The sequence below is a fragment of the Salmo salar genome, chromosome 01 (genome assembly GCF_965601325.2).
Source record: "Salmo salar chromosome 01, fSalSal1, whole genome shotgun sequence".
NCBI lineage: Eukaryota > Metazoa > Chordata > Actinopteri > Salmoniformes > Salmonidae > Salmo > Salmo salar.
Window position 1 is genome coordinate 11399394 of NC_138291.1, and position 21685 is coordinate 11421078.

The 21685-nt window shown below is 42.6% G+C and overlaps 1 protein-coding gene across 2 annotated transcripts in view; it reads right to left on the reverse strand.

Moving 5' to 3' along the window:
• LOC106613138 (calcipressin-3) overlaps positions 1-21685 on the reverse strand; it is a 91573-nt gene that overhangs the window by 40874 nt on the left and 29014 nt on the right. The window contains exon 1 of one of the 2 annotated variants that reach the window (XM_045714232.2): positions 16972-17764. The exons of the other annotated variant lie outside the window; for it this stretch is intronic. Within the exon in view, the coding sequence (XP_045570188.1) occupies positions 16972-17058 (87 nt within the window). The 5' untranslated portion in view covers positions 17059-17764. Of the gene's footprint in view, positions 1-16971; positions 17765-21685 lie in introns of those variants that run through there. 2 annotated transcript variants of the gene reach the window in all.

Below are 21685 nucleotides of genomic sequence, written 5' to 3' on the forward strand. Positions count from 1 at the left end.
GACCCTGGCAGACTGGCCACTCGGGCTGACCCTGGCAGACGGACCACTCGGGCTGGGCCGGAGGACAGGCGGGCCACTCGGGCTGGGCCGGAGGACAGGCGGGCCACTCGGGCTGGGCCGGAGGACAGGCGGGCCACTTGGGCTGGGCCGGAGGACAGTCGGGGCGCTCTGGCAGCTCCGGGCAGTCGGGCCGCTCTGGCAGCTCCGGGCAGTCGGGCCGCTCTGGCAGCTCCGGGCAGACGGGCCGCTCTGGCATCTCCTGATTGGCGGGCAGCTCTGGCGACTCATGACTGGCGGGCAGCTCTGGCGACTCATGACTGGCGGGCAGCTCTGGCGACTCCTGACTGGCGGGCAGCTCTGGCGACTCATGACTGGCGGGCAGCTCTTGCGACTCATGACTGGCGGGCAGCTCTGGCGACTCATGACTGGCGGGCAGCTCTGGCGACTCATGACTGGCGGGCAGCTCTGGCGTCTCATGACTGGCGGGCAGCTCTGGCAGCTCCTGACTGGCGAGGCTGGGCTGACGCACTAGACGCCTGATGCGTGGGGCTGGTACCAGACGTGCCAGCCTGGAGACACGCACCTCCATGCTAGTGCGTGTAGCGGGAAACACCGGACCGTAGAGGCGCACTGGCGGTCTTGACAGCAGGGTTGGCATCACCCCTTCAGGCTCGATGCTTACTTCACCCTGGCACATGCGGGGCGCTGGTACTGTGCCTACCAGCCTGAAAATCCCAGGCCTCACCACAGCCCCAACCCCAAAGCACGGGACCTGTCCAGTCTGTCTCTGCCTTACAAGGGTACGGGGAGCTGGCCTGGGGCTCCAATCTCGCCCCGCCAAACAGCCCTTGTGCCCCCCCCCAAAACATTATTGGGGCTGCCTCTCGAATTTAACAAACTCTTCCATAGTCCTGGAAACGCTCATCCTTATCTCCGCCAACGTCCATCCTTCTTCCTCGTTCATCCGCTGCTTGGTCCTTTGGTGGTGGGTAGTTCTGTCACAGCTGTCTTCAAGAATGGACCAAGGCGCAGCGGGAATGTGGATACTCATAGTTTTTTAATACTCAAGTAAGGCATCCACAGGAAAAAACAATAAACAAGACAGCAACAGTTTTGCAGGCTAACCAACGCAGTGCAAAAACAACTACCCACCACCCCAAAGAAAAACACACACTACTATATAGGACTCCCAATCAAAGGCAACTCAACACACCTGCCTTCAATTGGGAGTCCAATCACCAACACAACACTTAACATACAAAAACCCTGCCACGTCCTGACCAAAACTAATACAATTGCTCCCTCTGCTGGTCAGGACGTGACACCCACCTCTCTCTCTCTCCCACCACAGTTTTATGACGGTCGTAAATACCTAAAACTCTCTCTCCCACTCTGTAGAAATGGAAGTTAAAAATCCCTTTGTTAACACAGAGAGAGACTTTGCAGTACGGTAACATCAAAAGGTTGAATAATGAAACAATATTTCTGTAATCCAAACAGTTGGAATGGTCCGTGGGTACTTAAAGAACAATTAGGTCAGATCAGTTGTTGTTTTGGGATCTCATTAAGGACGGTATAACAACATAACTGTATTTCTGAATGTGTATACTTCCCAGTTGTCAGGTTTACATCCAAATGTTGTGGAACTTTTAGGATTAAATATGAAACTATTTGTGAGAAGATGAAATGTGATGTTAGCCTTCTAAATGAGAATTGTTTTTCATATAAAAGTTCTACCCAGTCAGTGACCACACCCACGTGAGCACAGACATTATGTCGGCGCCATGGAACGCCCCTTTTTGCCAGAGTGCATAAAACCCCTCCTAATAAAATGTACACTACACCAAGCAGGCGGATGGTGTGAACTGGATGTCACGAATGGTTAGAATCTACGGGACCAGAAAAACGTGGAGCGTGGCTGCACGTTGAAATGGTAGGAATTTAAACGAGAAAGCGTGAGCTGAAAGGTACGAAATGGTTAAAAACTCTGAAACTCTCTCTCTCTCTCTCTGACGAAGAAGAAGAAGAAGAAGAAGAAGACTACACAGGAACATTCAGTCTGAAGCTGCTTAAGTACTTTAGTCTAGTAAACTCGACCGAGAACCACCGGGTGGTACTCTGAAAGAACCATTCTGTAGCTACAAAGGACATGGTGACCTCTGGTGGACAACTAGAGACTTACACAACCAGAGAGTTTCTGTTGAATTACTCCCCGTAGATGGATCGAGTCTTTTCAACAGAGAGACAGCAAAGACATACACACGTAAATAGGTACATTGCAATTATTTCGAATGAGCGGCCGTTCATTTGCAAAGTATTCACATTTCCATGAGCATAGTTATCAGCTGTATGCACGATAGTGGAATTCCTTTCTCTCTTATTACTGGCCACCCATTCCAAAACTGACTGCAACTCTTTGTTAAGGGTTTCAGTGACTTCATTAGCTGTGGTTGCTGATGCATATATGGTTGATTCATCAGCATACATGGACACACATTCTTTGTTTAATACCAGTGGCAGTTCATTGGTAAAACTAGAAAAGAGTAGAGGACCTAGAGAGCTGCCCTGCAGTACACCACACATGTTTGACATTAGAGAAGCTTCCATTAAAGAAAACCCTCTGAGTTCTATTAGATATATTATCAATTTCTGTCAACCAATCATCAGTCATTTGTGTCAGTGCAGTACATGTTGAGTGCCCTTCTCTATAAGCATGCTGAAAGTCTTTTGTTAATTTGTTTACAGAGAAATAGCATTTTATTTGGTCAAACTATTTTTTCCAAAAGTTTGCTTGGGTAGCGGAATGACTTTGGCTTTCCTCCAGGCCTGAGGACAAACACTCTATAGCCACTTTTAGGAGTGGCTATAGAGTCAGCTACCATCCTCAGGAGCTTTCCATGGAAGTTGTCAATGACAGGAGGTTTGTCATTACTGATCGATAATAATAATTTTTTCCAGCTCTCCCACACTAACTTTACAAAATTATAACTTAAAATTATTTTCTTTCATTATTAGTTTTTTTTATGCATGAGTATGATGCTCAATGTTCCTTGTTGGCATTTCCTGCCTAGGTTTTCCCCCTTCGCCAATGAAGTAATCATTAAAATACATGGTAACATTAAAAGGTGCCAAAAGGTGCCATCATCTAAGCCATCTGATTTGATGAAAGATGGAGTTGAATGTCTTTCTGCCAATAATTTCATTTAAAGTACTCAAAATTGTTTTTCCATCATTCTTTATATCAATGATCTTGGCTTCATAATATAGTTTATTAATATTTATTTTTTATTTAGTCACATCATTTCTCAATTTGCTGTAAGTCAGCCAGTCAGATGTGCAGCCAGACTTATTAGCCACTCCTTTTGCCCCATCTCTTTCAACCATACTGTTTTTAAATTCCTCATCAATGCATGGAGCCTGAACAGCTCTAACAGTCAGTTTCTTAACCGTTTCTTTATCAATCATTGGAAGAAGCGATTTCATAAATTCATCAAGTCATCCCTAAACACACTGTTTGATGCAACGTTGTTTTCACATAATTTCAATGAAATTACGTAGAACTAACATGGAATAGATGTTGAATTGACATCCACATCAATGAATAAAAAGCTTTGTCCCACATTCCATTTGCTTAGCTTAAAGTTTTTCCTTTAGCCTTCGCCTTATCGTCTCACAACACTGTCATCCTGGCTCTCGTAACCCGACACACCGGCAATGATAGAAGCCGGAGTAAGAGACAGACCTTTGTTTTTGTGCTCATTCTTCTACGTCACTCCAGCGGACATAGTTCTAACCTTTCTAACGTGACACCCGAGACCCAGAGCCTCTCTAAGGTTTTGGGGGAATGTGAGCCGACCGGTTCCACATGTCCCCAGACTGGGAGAAGTAAAAACCTGAGCCCCATGCTCCCTGGCCTGGTCCACCTGCCAGGGCCAGCTCTGGTTTCCCACCTGGACAGAACATAGTACAGCCGTCCGCATCGTCCGCCACTCTTCCCCCTCTCCTTTACCGGTCCGTCTGACACACGCTGTTTGTCCCATCTCTACTATAGCCATGTAAACGTCTACACAGCTGTATTGGAATGGTTATATCATCGAGCAAGTGCTGCCCTATATGACGGCTTGCTGAGTGCAACCTTGCTTAAAGGTTATTTGCTGATTGTTTGAAATATGTATTGACTTTTATCACTGCAGGTTGTTTTATATGATATGATGACCTTGCAAGCCAAACTGCAATCCAAATGTTCCATGTTTTCAGTAAAATATAATTTCATAATCTCAAACATGACGTTGTGACACATTTCATTTTAGTTGACGTACTGTACTAGGGCTGGGCGGTATACCGTATTTTACTACCGGTAAGGATGCACTGACCGGTTTGGGTTTTTACTTTACCTTCTATAACGGTATTTCACTTGGCGCGTGTAATGTACGTTTTTTTAGGTTCTCCATTTTCTACTTGAGTTGTTTTTCTCCCTTCTGCTGCATGCCCCTTTCCACACCAAGCCCTGTCGCCTGTCACTCTAGGAGAGAGCTGTTACTCGACCACGGAGTCACAAACACTTTCTTGCTGTTCACTCTGCTGCACGGTCAGATAGATGCAGTACGATGTTGGTGACATGCTGCTTTCCACAAGTGTTCTATAATTACACTTATAGTTTGTGTATCCTACTGTCTGCAAACTACTGTCTCCTAGTTTGTATTTTCTTAGCAAGTTGTGGCTAAAATAAATCTTGTTAGCCGCTAATGCTAATTGACAGTTAGCTAGCTAGCTAGCTTGGTAAATGTACTAGTCAGAACTAGCGATCTAATACAGCCTGTTACGAATGCTGGTGTCGGCCGAGATACACATTTTGTTTGTGCAACTGTATCTTCTAAATCAGAGAGCAATATGTAAAGCATGAATGGGGCGGCAGGTAGCCTAGTGGTTAGAGCGTTGGACTAGTAACCGAAAGGTTGCAAGATCGAATCCCCGAGCTGACAAGGTAAAAATCTGTCGTTCTGCCCCTGAACAAAGCAGTTAACCCACTGTTCCTAGGCCATCATTGAAAATAAGAATTTGTTCTTAACTGACTTGCCTAGTTAAATAAAGGTAAAATGAATATGTTAGCTAGAGGTGATGCGAGAGGTTGGACCAAAGCTTGTTTCCTGCCTTTGGGACAACAACTCCTATTGTTAGGGCGCAGAAATTAGCATCTCGTCATTATATACAGATCTCTGGCAGTGGAGGAAGGGGAGGACCATCCTCCTCAGTGAATTTCATAAAAATAGTGAAACATTAAAAAAGTTAATTTTTTAAAATAAAACTATATTAAATATATTCACATCACCAAATAAATAATTAATTATAGTTGAATTGAACAGTATAAAACAACCAGAATGGAGAAAGACCCATTGAAATCACTTAGAATGTATGTGCTGCCACCCTAGGGTCATGAACTACTCATAAAACATATTTATAACTTTTATTATTCAAAAACATAAAAATACCGCCCCAAATTTGAAAAATATCATATGATATTTTGGTCATATCACCTAGCCCTGTACTGTACCATGAGTATATGCTTGATAAATAGTCAAGAGACCAAAACACAGATCTCAGCAAAAACATAGACCATACAGGAGTCGAAGTGAGCTGGCCAGGCATCAAAACAGGTGTGGCTCCTCAGCTCTACGCTGAGTTTCCAGGACGACAGTCAGAGGTGACACAGACAACTGCCATTGTTATGATGGTAGGCTTGGGAACAGACCAGCAGGCCTCAACTGCTGATGGAAAGAAAGTAGGGTTCTACATGCCTGGGATTTAGATTGGATGGATGGAGGTTTGCTGACTGAACATTAACAGAGATGGAATTGACAACAGCTACCTTTTTCCATCCTGCTGAGTCACAGAGAGAGAGAGAAAGTGAGAGAGTCTGTGTGTGTGTGTGTGTGTGTGTGTGTGTGTGTGTGTGTGTGTGTGTGTGTGTGTGTGTGTGTGTGTGTGTGTGTGTGGGTTGATAGGATGTCTAGTATCTAGTGTGTAGCTCACAGAATATGTTGTTTCTCTCCAATCTTTAGTTTCCTAATAATGGGTTTCAGTGTTTCAGGAAGAGGTCATGTCTTAAACAGCCTACACGTTTTGTTGTCCTCTAATGCTTAAACGTGCCCAGCTTACGATCCATCAATGAACTTAACACACTTAATGCATTTATCGACTTACCTGGTAATTACACTAAGGGGAAGTGATATATATATATATATATCTTAGTAGTAAAACAGAATGTATTGGTGTGTGTGTGTGATAGTCATATGCATGTGTGTATTTTTTCTCTGTGGTGTGTGTGCGTAATGTGTATGTTCATGCCCACGTGTTTTTGCATGTATGTGTGTGCATACTGTATGATGTCTGACGTGTACCATGTGAGAGAGCCTGTTCATCTAGCTCATTCCTTATGCATGTTAGTCTGCTGATGCTGCTCTATATTCTCCAGGTAATAACACAACACCACACAGATTAACACATCAGCGGTCTCTGGTCCTATAGCAACTGCTAAGGCCAGCAATCCACTTAAACTAATCCTGTTAGCATCAGCTATCTCCGGTACTATAGCAACTGCTAAGGACTAGGCCAACAATCGACTTAAACTAACCCTGTTAGCATCAGCTATCTCAGGTCCTATTGCAACTACCAGCCATCCACTTAAACTAACCCTGTTAGCATCAGCTATCTCAGGTCCTATAGCAACTGCTAAGGACTAGGCCAGCAATCGACTTAAACTAACCCTGTTAGTATCAACTAGCATCGCAAGCATAACTAGACCAGGCACAGGATTCAATTAACTAGCCTGGTCCCAGATCTGTTTGACACGGCATGACAATAACCATAGGAATTGGCAATACAGCACAAACAGATCTAGGACCAGGCTTTCAATTAACTTTACTAACCTAGAATCACCGGTTCAGTTTATAGCGCACTATTGCCAAAAGCACCAACCAGTGCTTCAGACTGACTAATCCAAGACCAGAGGCTATCTGAAAAAAACATAGTATGGTAGTTGGTGGCGGTAGCCTAGCGGTTAACAGCGTTGGGTCAGTAACCGAAAAGGTTGCTGGTTTGAATCCCCAAGCTGGCAAGGTGGAAAAAGCTGCCGTTCTGCCCTTGAGCAAGGCAGTTAACCCCCAACAACAGCTGCTCCCTGGGACCCGACGATGTGGACGGTGATTAAGGCAGCCCCCCCCGCACTGCTCTGATTCAGAGGGGTTGGGTTAAATGCGGAAAACACATTTTGGTTGAATGCATTCAGTTGTGCAATTGACCAGGTATCTCCCTTCCCTGCCCTAGTCTGATCCTATCCAAACAGGCAGCAAGGTTTGGGTTACTAAGGTTCCTCTACCAATGCCGATACAGGGTGTTAGTAGAGGAATGCATAGTAACACCCTGCACCAGAGCTAGATAGAGGTCAAGTATGATATTGTAGGTGGCAATTCCTCAATATGGCAGAATCAGAACCCGTATCAGTTCCAGGTTGGCCATGAACCCCCACAAGATGGACAGAGTATCCTTCACAAGCAGACACTGTATCACTATAACCAACAACAACAGAATCGCACACTGCCCCTCAATTCCTACCACCTCAACAAGCTCACAAATGTTTTTTCCTAGAATGTAAATAGGAAAGTTGTTTCTCAAATAACCAAAGGAGAACTTTTAGGGAAGGTTACGGGAACATTTTGTGCTAGCTCGGTAACATTCATATCTCAGCTATAGCTTAGAACACCACGCTGAAATATTAATGTTATTGACTGTAAATCACAGTGATCCATTGCGTGGTCCATCACAGCCCATAGTAGTTCAGTTCACCCAGATACACAGCTCTAAAGCAGAGGGGGATGATCCGACATCTGTATATTACAGTTTTGTTCAATTGCTAACATGCATTGGTCAAAATTGAAGTCACATTGTCAAAACTCTTCACACAGTCAAGCGAAACAGAAGTGTATGTGGACCAAACTATGAATCATTTTTCATTGCTTTCACACAAAATGCATTCAATGACCACATTCTCCAAAATCCATGAACTCTTTTCTCATTCATACTCCACCACCTGCAAAACGATATATTTGCAGCACGTTTTTCAAATGCTATCACGCTGTTGCCAAAACTGTTAAAAACACATTTGAAAGAGAATGATGGCAAAATTCGTGCATTTCTGCAGTAACCAGATTGAAACATATAGAAAATCTCAGCAGAATATTTAATCATTATATATCCACCCCGACAAATCAGAAACAACTCCAGGGCACTTCTAAAGAAAGCTGAGTATGTATTCACCATTGAGGTATACACTTACAGCTGAAAGCCTACCCAAGTGTCCTGTTTTTAGTCTCGTTGCCAAACAGAGTACATCCACAGCTATGCACAATGTAAAGTACTGTAAAACTGTGGATTTACTGTATTTTACAGAGTAATGGAGATGGAAGCCAGGCAAACTGCACATACATTCATCTTTGTGGATGAAGATGGATTCAACCTGGCAAAAAAACACAGCAGGGGAAGAAATGTGATTGGACAGAGAGCAACCGTGGATGTCCCAGGTCAGAGAGGAGCTAACATCACAATGTGTGCAGCACTGTCCAATGATGGTTTGCTGTTACACAAACCACTCATTGGCCCCTACAATACAGAGAGACTCATTTCTTTACTGGATGACCTGCATAATCGACTTGTGCCAGCAGAGGAGAGAGGGGCAAGAAACTCCCCTACCTTCGTTGTTGTGTGGGATAATGTGGCATTCCACCACTCTGCTGCAGTCAGACTGGTTTGCTGCACATCCCAGGATGTCAGTACTATTCCTGCCTCCATACTCCCCCTTCCTAAACCCCATAGAGGAGTGTTTCTCTGCGTGGAGGTGGAAGGTTTATGACCACCATCCACATGACCAGATGTCCTTACTGGATGCCATGAATGCGGGGTGTGGAGACACTTCTCCTGACTGCCAGGGTTGGATTAGACATTCCAGAAGATACTTTCCAAGATGCATCACCAGAGAAGACATAAGATGTGATGTAGATGAGAACTTACGGCCAAATGCAGGAGAGAGGGAGAACTAGAACCCTCACAGTACTGTACAGTATGAGTGATTATACTAGACATGTTGATGAGAACTAGAACCCTCACAGTACTGTACAGTATGAGTGATTATACTACACATGTTGATGAGAACTAGAACTCTCACAGTACTGTACAGTATGAGTGATTATACTATACATGTTGATGAGAACTAGAACCCTCACAGTACTGTACAGTATGAGTGATTATACTATACATGTTGATGAGAACTAGAACCCTCACAGTACTGTACAGTATGAGTGATTATACTATACATGTTGATGAGAACTAGAACCCTCACAGTACTGTACAGTATGAGTGATTATACTAGACATGTTGATGAGAACTAGAACCCTCACAGTACTGTACAGTATGAGTGATTATACTAGACATGTTGATGAGAACTAGAACCCTCACAGTACTGTACAGTATGAGTGATTATACATGTTGATGAGAACTAGAACCCTCACAGTACTGTACAGTATGAGTGATTATACTACACACGTTGATGAGAACTAGAACCCTCACAGTACTGTACAGTATGAGTGATTATACTATACATGTTGATGAGAACTAGAACCCTCACAGTACTGTACAGTATGAGTGATTATACTAGACATGTTGATGAGAACTAGAACCCTCACAGTACTGTACAGTATGAGTGATTATACTAGACATGTTGATGAGAACTAGAACCCTCACAGTACTGTACAGTATGAGTGATTATACTACACATGTTGATGAGAACTAGAACCCTCACAGTACTGTACAGTATGAGTGATTATACTAGACATGTTGATGAGAACTAGAACCCTCACAGTACTGTACAGTATGTGATTATACTAGACATGTTGATGAGAACTAGAACCCTCACAGTACTGTACAGTATGAGTGATTATACTATACATGTTGATGAGAACTAGAACCCTCACAGTACTGTACAGTATGAATGTTATATTACACATGTTGATGAGAACTAGAACCCTCACAGTACTGTACAGTATGAGTGATTATACTATACATGTTGATGAGAACTAGAACCCTCACAGTACTGTACAGTATGAGTGATTATACATGTTGATGAGAACTAGAACCCTCACAGTACTGTACAGTATGAGTGTTATACTATACATGTTGATGAGAACTAGAACCCTCACAGTACTGTACAGTATGAGTGATTATACATGTTGATGAGAACTAGAACCCTCACAGTACTGTACAGTATGAGTGATTATACATGTTGATGAGAACTAGAACCCTCACAGTACTGTACAGTATGAGTGATTATACTATACATGTTGATGAGAACTAGAACCCTCACAGTACTGTACAGTATGAGTGATTATACATGTTGATGAGAACTAGAACCCTCACAGTACTGTACAGTATGAGTGATTATACTAGACATGTTGATGAGAACTAGAACCCTCACAGTACTGTACAGTATGAGTGATTATACTATACATGTTGATGAGAACTAGAACCCTCACAGTACTGTACAGTATGAGTGATTATACTACACATGTTGATGAGAACTAGAACCCTCACAGTACTGTACAGTATGAGTGATTATACTAGACATGTTGATGAGAACTAGAACCCTCACAGTACTGTACAGTATGAGTGATTATACTAGACATGTTGATGAGAACTAGAACCCTCACAGTACTGTACAGTATGAGTGATTATACTAGACATGTTGATGAGAACTAGAACCCTCACAGTACTGTACAGTATGAGTGATTATACTACACATGTTGATGATTATTTTATTATTATTGCAGCCCTGGAATTTCAAGAAAATTGTTTTTTATTTCAACTTTTTATTTTTCACATATAAATTACTATCTGCAAAGATATAGGAAAAAATCAAGGCTATTGAAGCAAATTGCTGCATTTATGATTCATTGTTGTTACATATACTTTAGTACAGTCAATAAAGTGAAAAGGTGTTATTCTTATTCTATAATGAAATACGGATTTATGTGAGAAATCATTCAAACCTCAAAGAAAAACGTTTATCATTCATGTAATGCTCCCTATTGTTAGTGTTTTTAGGTCAGTGTGTTATGTATGCTTTCTGAATGAGAACTGTTGCCAGTGTTATGGTCGAACGAGGTTATTTTGAGACATGTAGGAAATGTTTTGGTGGTTTGAATGAGTTTGAGGTGAGATTAACTGTTTGTCCAAGATGCATGTTGGTAATGCAGACTGTGAAGAGTTTTAAAAAGTGGCTACAGTATTGACCGATGCTTGTTAGCAATTGAAAAAAAACCTGTAATAAACGGAGAGAAAAAACCCACAGGGAACAGATGAGATGAATTGATATGAAAACAACCAACCAACGGCAAGCTGCCTGGGAGAGATGAGCTCAATCAGAGCCTTCCCTAACCATGTGCGTTCCCCACTAATCTCCCCCCACCTAATGTCCTCTGGTCCCCAGAATGTGCCAGAAACCAGGATTAGTTCAGATCTATCTGCCATCCTACCCCATTGTCAGCACATTCGCTTCCCTTTCTCTCTCTCCCCCCACAGATGTTTTTGAAGGCTGCACTCAGATCAGTCTCAGTACAGATTAGACCGATCGGGATAGTAGGATGAGGGGTTGTGGTTTTTCCGATGACATAAAAAAATGTGCACTTGCATAACATGCACAACAAACAAGGCAAGCATAAACATAGGCTACTCTGCCAAGAAGTGGGGCGTCTGCGTTGATTTTACGCTCATCCTCAGACAAGATGTGGTAGTAGGGTTTTGTGAGTCTGTGGTGAAGAGTTATATGCAGAGCTCAGGTGCTGCAGGGGAGAACGTGGACTTGGAGATGAGCTGCTGTTTATCAAGACAAGGTGGTGTGAGCCTGTCTGTTCTGTTTACCTTACCTTTCCCCTTAGGTCAAATACATTTGGGTGCTTGTCAATATGCTTCCTCGCTCTGCGTGTGTGTGTGTGTGTGTGTGTGTGTGTGTGTGTGTGTGTGTGTGTGTGTGTGTGTGTGTGTGTGTGTGTGTGTGTGTGTGTGTGTGTGTGTGTGTGTGTGTGTGTGTGTGTGTGTGTGTGTGTGCGTGTGTGTGTGTGTGTGAGTGGCAGGGGTTGGAACCGATCTAGGGAACAGAACAAAAAAACGAAAAATAACAAACACACAACAAAGTGCCTATGCAAAGCCCTCACTCTTGTCACTCAGAAATGTATTACACCATTCATACTAAACCTATGACAATGTTTGTACTGGTAGTAGTATGAGTTGGGATTTTGCTGGTTCATTGTTTAGCTAGCTAAACAAAAGACTCCACTTCGCCAGATGACTACAGTGCATTCGGAAAGTATTCAGACCCCTTCTCTTTTAACACATTTTGTTTACGTTACAGCCTTATTCTAAAATTGATTGATGAAGATTTGTATTTATTTAATCTCAATCTACACACAATACCCCACTTTAGTAAATGTATAAATTTTTTTAAACAGAAATACCTTATTTACATTATTATTCAGACACTTTGCTATGAGACTCGAAATTGAGCTCAGGTGCATCCTGTTTCCATTGATCATCATTGAGATGTTTCTATAACTTGATTGGAGTCCCCCTGTGGTAAATTCAATTGAATGGAAGAAGTTTGGAACCACCAAGAATCTTCCTAGAGTTGGCCACCCAGCCAAACTGAGCAATCAAGGGAGAAGAGCCTTGGTCAGGGAGGTGACCAAGAACCTGATGGTCACTCTGACAGAGCTCCAGAGTTCCTCTGTGGAGATGGGAGAACCTTCCAGAAGGTCGACCATCTCTGCAGCACTCCACCAGGCCTTTATGTTAGAGTGGCCAGAAAGAAGCCACTCCTCAGTAAAAAAAAGGCACATGACAGCCCGCTTGGAGTTTGCCAAAACACACCTAAAGATTCTTAGACCATGAGAAACAAGATTCTCTGGTCTGATGAAACCAAGATTGAACTCTTTGGCCTGAATGTCAAGTGTCACGTCTGGAGGAAACCTGGCACCATCCCTACGGTGAAGCATGATGGTGACATCATCATGCTGTGGGGATGTTTTTCAGCGGCAGGGACTGGGAGACTAGTCAGGGTCGAAGGAAAGATCAACGGAGCAAAGTACAGAGAGATCCTTGATGAAAACCTGCTCCAGAGTACATAGGACCTCGGAATGGGGCGAAGGTTCACCTTTCAACAGGACAATGACCCTAATTACACAGCCAAGACAATGCAGGAGTGGCTTCGGGACAAGTCTCCTTGTCTCATGTCCTTGAATGGCATCAATCAATCAATCAATGAAATGTATTTATAAAGCCCTTTTTACATCAGCCGATGTCACAAAGTGCTGTACAGAAACCCTGCCTAAAACCCCAAACAGCAAGCAATGCAGATGTAGAAGCACGGTGGCTAGGAAAAACTCCCTAGAAAGGCAGGGACCTAGGAAGAAACCTAGAGAGGAACCAGGCTCTGAGGGGTGGCCAGTCCTCCTCTGACATGTCTCCGAATGTCCTTGAGTGGCCCAGCCAGAGTCTGGACTTGAACCTGATCTAACATCTCTGGAGAGACCTAAAAATAGCTGTGCAGCGACGCTCCCCATCCAACCTGACAGACCTTGAGAGGCTCTGCAGAGAAGAATGGGAGAAACTCCTCAAGGCTCCTCTGTTTGTACTGGTAGACCTGAGGCTGTAATCGCTGCCAAAGGTGCTTCAACAAAGTACTGAGTAAAGGGTCTGAATACTTATGTAATTGTGATATTAAAGTTTTTTGTTTTTAATACATTTACAAAAATTTCGAAAAACTTGTTTTTGCTTTGTCATTAAGGGCTATTGTGTGTAGATTGACACAATTTTAGAATAAGGCTGTAGTGTTACAAAATGTGGAAAAAGTCAAGAGGTCTGAATACTTTCTGAATGCACTGTATGTGACCCATCAAATAACCAGGTGTGTCTGGGGGTGGTTGTGCCATCTATTGTATTTCATGAAAATGTGTACATGTCCAGACAGTAGTGACCCATCCACTTATCTAGATGTATCTGGGGGTGATTACAGTCATCTATTGTATTTCATGAACATGTGTACATGTCCAGACAGTAGTGACCCATCCACTTATCTAGATGTATCTGGGGGTGATTACGGCCATCTATTGTATTTCATGAACATGTGTACATGTCTAGACAGTAGTGACCCATCCACTTATCTAGATGTATCTGGGGGTGATTACGGCCATCTATTGTATTTCATGAACATGTGTACATGTCTAGACAGTAGTGACCCATCCACTTATCTAGATGTATCTGGGGTTGGTTATAGCATTTCCTTCACATGACCCATCAATTTAGACCAGTGTGTCAGGTACTGTACACGTCATCTAATAATTATAAAATATTTTCATCTGGACACTTTCTGTTTTTGATATTGCTACTATGCAAGTAACCATTTCACTGTACCGTTTACACCTTCTGTATCTTGTGCATGTGACAAGTAAACTTAGATTTTATTTGATATAGTGTGTTTTTTACCAGAGACGGTAATGTGAAGAACATGACCTGCACAAAAGTCAGATTAGGATATAGGCCAAGGACTAGATAAAGTATATTTCTAACTGGAGTTTTTCCTTATTGTAGATTACTACTTTTACCACTTTTAGTCTTGAAATCTAAACTACTCACTCTGTTTAGCACATGGCCTCACATGTGAATCCTTAAAGAGATGGGTGGGGCTAAGGCTTAAGACGGTGTGAAGGATGCTGAATGGGTGTAGACGAAGAAGAGCTCTCCAGTAGGTGTACCAAAACATTCAAGGGCCATTTTCTCAAAAGTGGGGTTCCAAGTTTATCAACTTTCAAAGCATAATTACTTTCCCATTGTTCCTCAACTGCAGTGTATGATATACCATTTTCTAGCTCTGAGTCTCTACTTTTATCCAATGTAAAAAACACAATTTCCAATTTTTCTACATAAGACCGAATCGAGGTGGTCGGTCACATATCACCTCACGATTGCTCATTCTCTATTCTGTAACAGGCATAAAAGTATATAAGTAGATGTGCAATGGATTATAGTCATTGTAGTTAATTACCACGTTTAATATGCTAAACTATGTAGAATAATAACCTGTTGGAAACTACAACACCCTACTACATCGCACAGTACAGGCTGGATCTGATTTATCTCTAGAGAAATTGTTTGATGTGCGCATTGAGCTCACAGAAGTAAACAATAATGAAATGGAATTCAAATATTTGAACCAACCGAATCGCTCAGCACTAGTGTGTGTGTAGTCTACCTGCCACTCCTCCTCCTTAGCATAAGCTACTAGCCTACGGAAGTTACAAGCGCGATACAGAAATTATGGAGAGAGATTTTATTTGAGAATGGATTAACTTTTTCAATGCTAGTCAAGGATACTATAGTTATTACTTTTCACATTGGATTTTTTGTTTTTACTACAAAAAGGTAAGAAGTGTTTTTATTTTAATTCTGGTGCTGCTCTGCACACACAATCTTGTTAGATAGCTAGCTAGTTAGCTCTGGTCCAATGTTAAGCCAACTCTCAGAAGTTCACACATTCAAAGTTCCTTCATAGAAGCCAATCCTCCTCTGTCGGTTTAATTATGCCCAGCACTTCAAGCCAAGTATCCTCCACTCTTTCTCTCTCTCTCCCCATCCGCAAAATGTCAGTCGCATCTCATGCCATACACTTGTCTGTTCAATGCAGGTAAACTACTATTATAGCTTGCCTGCTCCATAGCAAGATGCTCTATCGGTACTGTTTGGTGAAATAATTTAATGTCGAGCTAAAATAAAAAATATAAAAAAATGATTTCAGAGGTTTAAAAAGGAACAGAAAGGAATGATATTAGCCATTACTTTTGGGGGATTCCAACCAGTTCAGAACTTTATGTTACTGGTCGCAACAGTGGAACTGAATGGAAAAAATAAATGCTTCTGTTCAGAATTAAATTATTGGAAAATAATTTTGGTTTCCAACCCCTGGTGTGCAGACATGTGCACAATGTTTGTTTTCTGAGGACATGGCAGCATTACCTTGTACTTTGACTCAGCATAGGATCTCTGTTCAGACTGATTAACTGTATTAAGGAAAGACTTAGGATAACGGAATCTTAATAAGTTATTGTTCTGGTACGGCATGTGCTGGGCTCTGTGCTGTACAACAGGCTTCAATGGATGGCCAATGGCCTCAATCCACAATAACAGTCTGTGGATAGGAAAAATGTGGCTAAGGAATTTTTAAAGGATTCAGTGGGTAAGCCATGGCTTTGACCACCATCTGTGTGGCATTTGAAGTAAACACTGGCACTTTCTAATGTCAAGGCTTTAGGCATCTTAGTACCATCTGCCTCCATGACTGTTGTATTCGATGCATGCGCTCTGATGTATCTGGCACACCTGCAATGCTGAAAGGGTCAGACTCTGATACTGCGTCTAAACTGCTCCTCACTTCTGTTCTGTGCTCTTCCACATGTTCAATTCAACAACCTCCTCCTCTAACCACCTGCATTTAACCATGTAACTTGCATAGGCCTACTAAAATTGACCAGTGATGCGACAGCAAGATTAGTCTATAGCGCATACAGTAAAAACAAAAGTCTGCTGCCCCCCCCTCAACACTTCAGCAAACCCACAAACGTCAATCAATGGCACCGAGGGCATCCATGCGCATTCAGGGCGTGCATTTTGATGAGCTGCGGTTTCATTGATAAAAAAAAAACAGGGTGAACGTAAGCAAGACAGGCACTTTGTGACATGCAGAAAAAACGGGTCTGTGCTACTTCGGAGTATAAAAAGACAAAAAAGGAAGAAATATTCAAAGTTTTTTCACAAACAGACCAAAATTCTGAAATATTCAACGTGCGGTTTTATGAAACTGTAACGTCATAGGCCTACCTGCAGCTTGTCTGACGTAAACACCTCTGTTTCTACCTCGCAGGCGATGATGGTCACCATCTCCAGTTTCATATTTATTGATGGCATTCCCTTTCGTAGCTGAGAAAAAGATAAATAAAATAAATTATTTCGTTGGGTCCTTGTCTGCTTCAGAGAAAGCGCAGTCGCAGCCTCGCAGGTGATTGTAACTCCAACGGGTTCGCTTCGGATGAGGTGGTATCCTCACAGTTTGGGTGCGCTGTTTGAAGTGAGTGATGCTGCAGTAGAAAACTCGCTCTCCTCGCTCCAACACAGAGCGGCGGTCAGAAACATTCGCGAGTGCAGCGCGCGTTCGGGCACAACATTGACGTCATTATCAGCCTCGTTTGTTCATTTGCGATGCCGTTGGTCGGAGCACTGCAGCTTGTAGAGCTACACTTCGGTTCTGTTATTTATTTTTCCTTCTCATTTAGCCCATAAACATAACTGCGGCAATAGCTCTGAAATGATGTATTCTAGGCCTACTTCTAAACCAGCAACAATAATCAGGACTGCCTATAATGAAATCCACCAAAAATATCCAGGAATATAATTTCACTATTGTCTTGGTTACATAAATGCAGCTTTTTTTCTTTCTTCAGAAACGGAATGCACCATCTGTTTTACTCTAGGCTAGTAAGTTTCAGTCTGTTCCATTTAAATATTTTTCCATTTTTCCATGTAGGACTATTCTGTTATTGAAATATCAGAGTTACTTCAATAAGTAAAAACAATCCAGACAAATCCAGTATAGCCTGCTAATTTACTGTATAATGTAGTGGACATTGCAGAAGCAGCCTGTAGTGTAGTAACTACAGTAAACACAGTTGTCATATCTCCCTTACTCGTTCAGCCTTATCCGATTGGTCCAAACTTCCAACAGACTTCAGCATTGCATAACCTCACACTCATCAACTCTGGCACAAGCTCTCAGTTTCATCATTCACTAGCTAAGACAATAAGCCACGATGAGTAGGCAATAGTCTGGAAGAAGCAGCGGGCTATTTCTGTCTGTCTGTCTGTCTGTCTGTGTGTCATGTCATTCATGTCTGTCTGTCTGTCTGTCTGTCTGTCTGTCTGTCTGTGTGTCATGTCATTCATCACAGTGCACATTGTCCAGAGAGACAGACAGTCAGACAGTCTGATAAACAACCACATGAGCCAGATATGACGATCTGTAACTACAGGGTGACTCAATCTGGTTCTGACAGGCCTGAGGCAAAGGAGTGTCTCTGTTAGGGTGTGAATAGACTAAGAGGCTGTCACGGTTGTCGTAGGAATGAGCGGACCAAAGTGCAGCGTGTGTGTCGTTCCACATTTTATTTATACTGTGAAACTATGCAATACATAAATAAACTTAATGACAAAAACAACAAACCATGACGCAGAGGTGAAACATACACTACTCAAAATTAATCTCCCACAAACCCAGGTGGAAAAAAACCCTACTTAAGTATGATCTACAATTAGAGACAACGAGGACCAGCTGCCTCTAATTGGAGATCATCCCAAACAAAACCAACATAGAAATACAAAACTAGAACATGACCATAGAAAAACGTCCCCTGTCACACCCTGACCTACTCTACCATAGAAAATAACATTTTACTATGGTCAGGAAGTGACAGAGGCATTTTATGTGCATTCCTCTAGAGTTTTCTTCCTCCTCATTTCAAATTCTATCAGTTAGTCAGCATTTTCAAAACCCATCTTAAAATTGAATTGGAATAAAAACCCATCATCTACCCCCCTTTAATCAAGTGATATTTCAGAGGTGTTTATGCTCCTTACAAATCTGTGATGTGAATGTGAATATTCTGGGTGTCCTGGATATTCAACCTTCCTTCACCCTCACCAGATCCCTGATTGATAGGGGATCTAAAATGGGGACATTGCTAGATGATTGACTCACAACAGGTTACTTCAGACCACAGATGTACACAGATATTAAAGAACTGTTGCTAAATTGATTGTACTATCACAGAATCCACTTTATGTAAAACATAATGCATATTTGTAATCCCAAAGTCATTTGTTGTGTGTGGGAACATGAAACCAGGGTAGTAGACCATCGATTTGATCTGGTTTGAGCCTGCACATACAGAGGAGACACCCACTAACCCACAATGACACGCAACAAATTCGTAGAACATTCAGGATACACACGTGAGACTCACACACTAGAAAACGAACCTCTCCACATCTGACATGAGACATAACAGTCATGTGTCATTGTGTGTTTTGGTTGTTGAACTGCAAGGGGCAAGGGTTCTAGGGGGGAGGGACTGGGAGTCAGTATGAGCCCTGGGCATCGTGCATGTGTACACAGCAGGCATGCAGGCAGTAGCAGCATCAAAACACACACACACACAATACACACACACACATATGCACACACAAACATAGTCACCCCCCACACACACACTATTCCTGCGCCTTCCCAGCGATGAGGCTGCCAGTGCCCCACCACCTCACACGGCCCTGCCCAGCCACCCCCTGGCGCCACTGCAGCTGCCATAATCTAGGCCAAGCTATTTATAAAGCAAATCGGCCATGTACAGGGGAAGGGAGCCAGGGGAAACCGAGAGAGAGTGTGGGGAGTGAGGGAAAGGAAATGAGAGAACAATTATGAAGAGAGGAGTGAGAGAAAAAACACAGAGCGATAGAGAAGAGAGTGACAGAGAGAGAAAGAACACAGAGAAAGAGAAGAGAGCGACAGAGAGAGAGAGAGAGAAGAGATAGAGAGAAGAGTGACAGAGAGAAGAGAGAGAGAACACAGAGCGAAGGAGAAGAGAGCGATGGAGAGAGAGAAGAGAGAGAGAGGGGGAGAAAGAGACAGAAGTCTGAGAAAGCAAAAATGAGAAAGAGAGAGCGAGAGCGAGAACAAGAGAAGCCAGGTGGAGGACAGCAGGTATAGAGATTGATAACGCAGTGCAGGAGGAGACCTGGATGAGAGCATAGCCCAGAAACACTGACTAGGAAGAGACCTGGACGAAAGCACAGCTCAGAAATACTCTGACCAAATGATAGGAAGTGACCAAGGAATATATTTTAAAATGCACTAGCGCACGTATCGTAGGAAAGATTTTGGCTATGGTACTGGTTACTCTGTTCTTCTCGTTGATACCAGTTCTTATGTTGAATGAGGAGCATATTTAATCAATAGTCTAATATTGTTTTATTGTGCAGTACCGGTCAAAAGTTTGGACACCTACTTATTCAAGGGTTTTTCTTAGTTTTTACTATTTTCTACATTGTAGAATAATAGTGAAGACATCAAAACTATGAAATAACACATATGGAATCATGAAGTAACCCAAAAAAGTGTTAAACAAACCAAAATATATTTTATATTTGAGATTCTTCAAAGTAGCCACCCTTTGCCTTGATGGCAGCTTTGCACACTTCACTTGGAATGCTTTTCCAACAGTCTTGAAGGAGTTCCCACATATGCTGAGCACTTGTTGGGTGCTTTTCCTTCACTCTGTGGTCCAACTCATCTCAAACCATCTCAATTGAGTTGAGGTCGGGGGATTGTGGAGGCCAGGTCATCTGATGCATGACTTCTTCACTCTCCTTATTGGTCAAATAACTCTTACACAGCCGGAGATGTGTTGGGTCATTTTCCTGTTGAAAAACAAATGATAGTCCCACTAAGTGCAAACCAGATGAGATGGCGTATCGCTGCAGAATGCACTGGTAGCCGTGCTGGTTAAGTATGCCTTGAATTCTAAATAAATCACAGACCGTGTCATCAGCAATGCACCCCCACACCATCACACCTCCTCCTCCATGCTTCACAGTGGGAACCACACATGTGGAGATCATCCGTTCACCTACTTTGCGTCTCACAAAGACATGGTGGTTGGAACCAAAAATCTCAAATTTGGACTCCTCAGACCAAAGGACAGATTTCCACCAGTCGAATGTCCATTGCTCGTGTTTCTTGGCCCAAACAAGTCTCTTCTTCTTATTGGTGTCCTTTAATAGTGGTTTCTTTGCAGCAATTTGACCATGAAGGCGTGATTCACACAGTCAGAACAGTTAATGTTGATGTCTGTTACTTGAACTCTGTGAAGCATTTGTTTGGGCTGCAATTTCTGAGGCTGGTAACTCTAATTAACCTATCCTCTGCAGCAGAGGTAACTCTGGGTCTTCGTTTCCTGTGGCGGTCCTCATGAGAGCCAGTTTCATCATAACGCTTAATGGGTTTTCCAACTGCACTTGAAGGAACTTTCAAAGTTCTTGAAATTTTCCGGATTGACTGACCTTCATGTCTTAAAGTAATGATGGACTGTCGTTTCTCTTTGCTTATTTGAGCTGTTCTTGTCATAATATGGACTTGGTCTTTTACCAAATAGGCTATCTTCTGTATACCACCCCCACCTTGTCACAACACAACTGATTGGCTCAAACGCATGTGTAGAGAAAGACAGCACAGCTTTGAAGTCAGCACAGCGTTGAAGTCAGCACAGCGATGAAGACAGCACAGCGTTGAAGACAGCACAATGTTCCGAGACCAACCATTTTCACCAGGCAAAGAAACAGAGAGAGAAGGAGCGTTATTGTTTACGGAAATCACAGACTGAATGAATGAATGGAACTTTGCTCAAGGATAGAAAGTGTTCCCATTTCTTCATCTCTCTCTCTCTCTCTCTCTCTCTGTTTTTAACAATGCCACTAAGAGATACAGTAT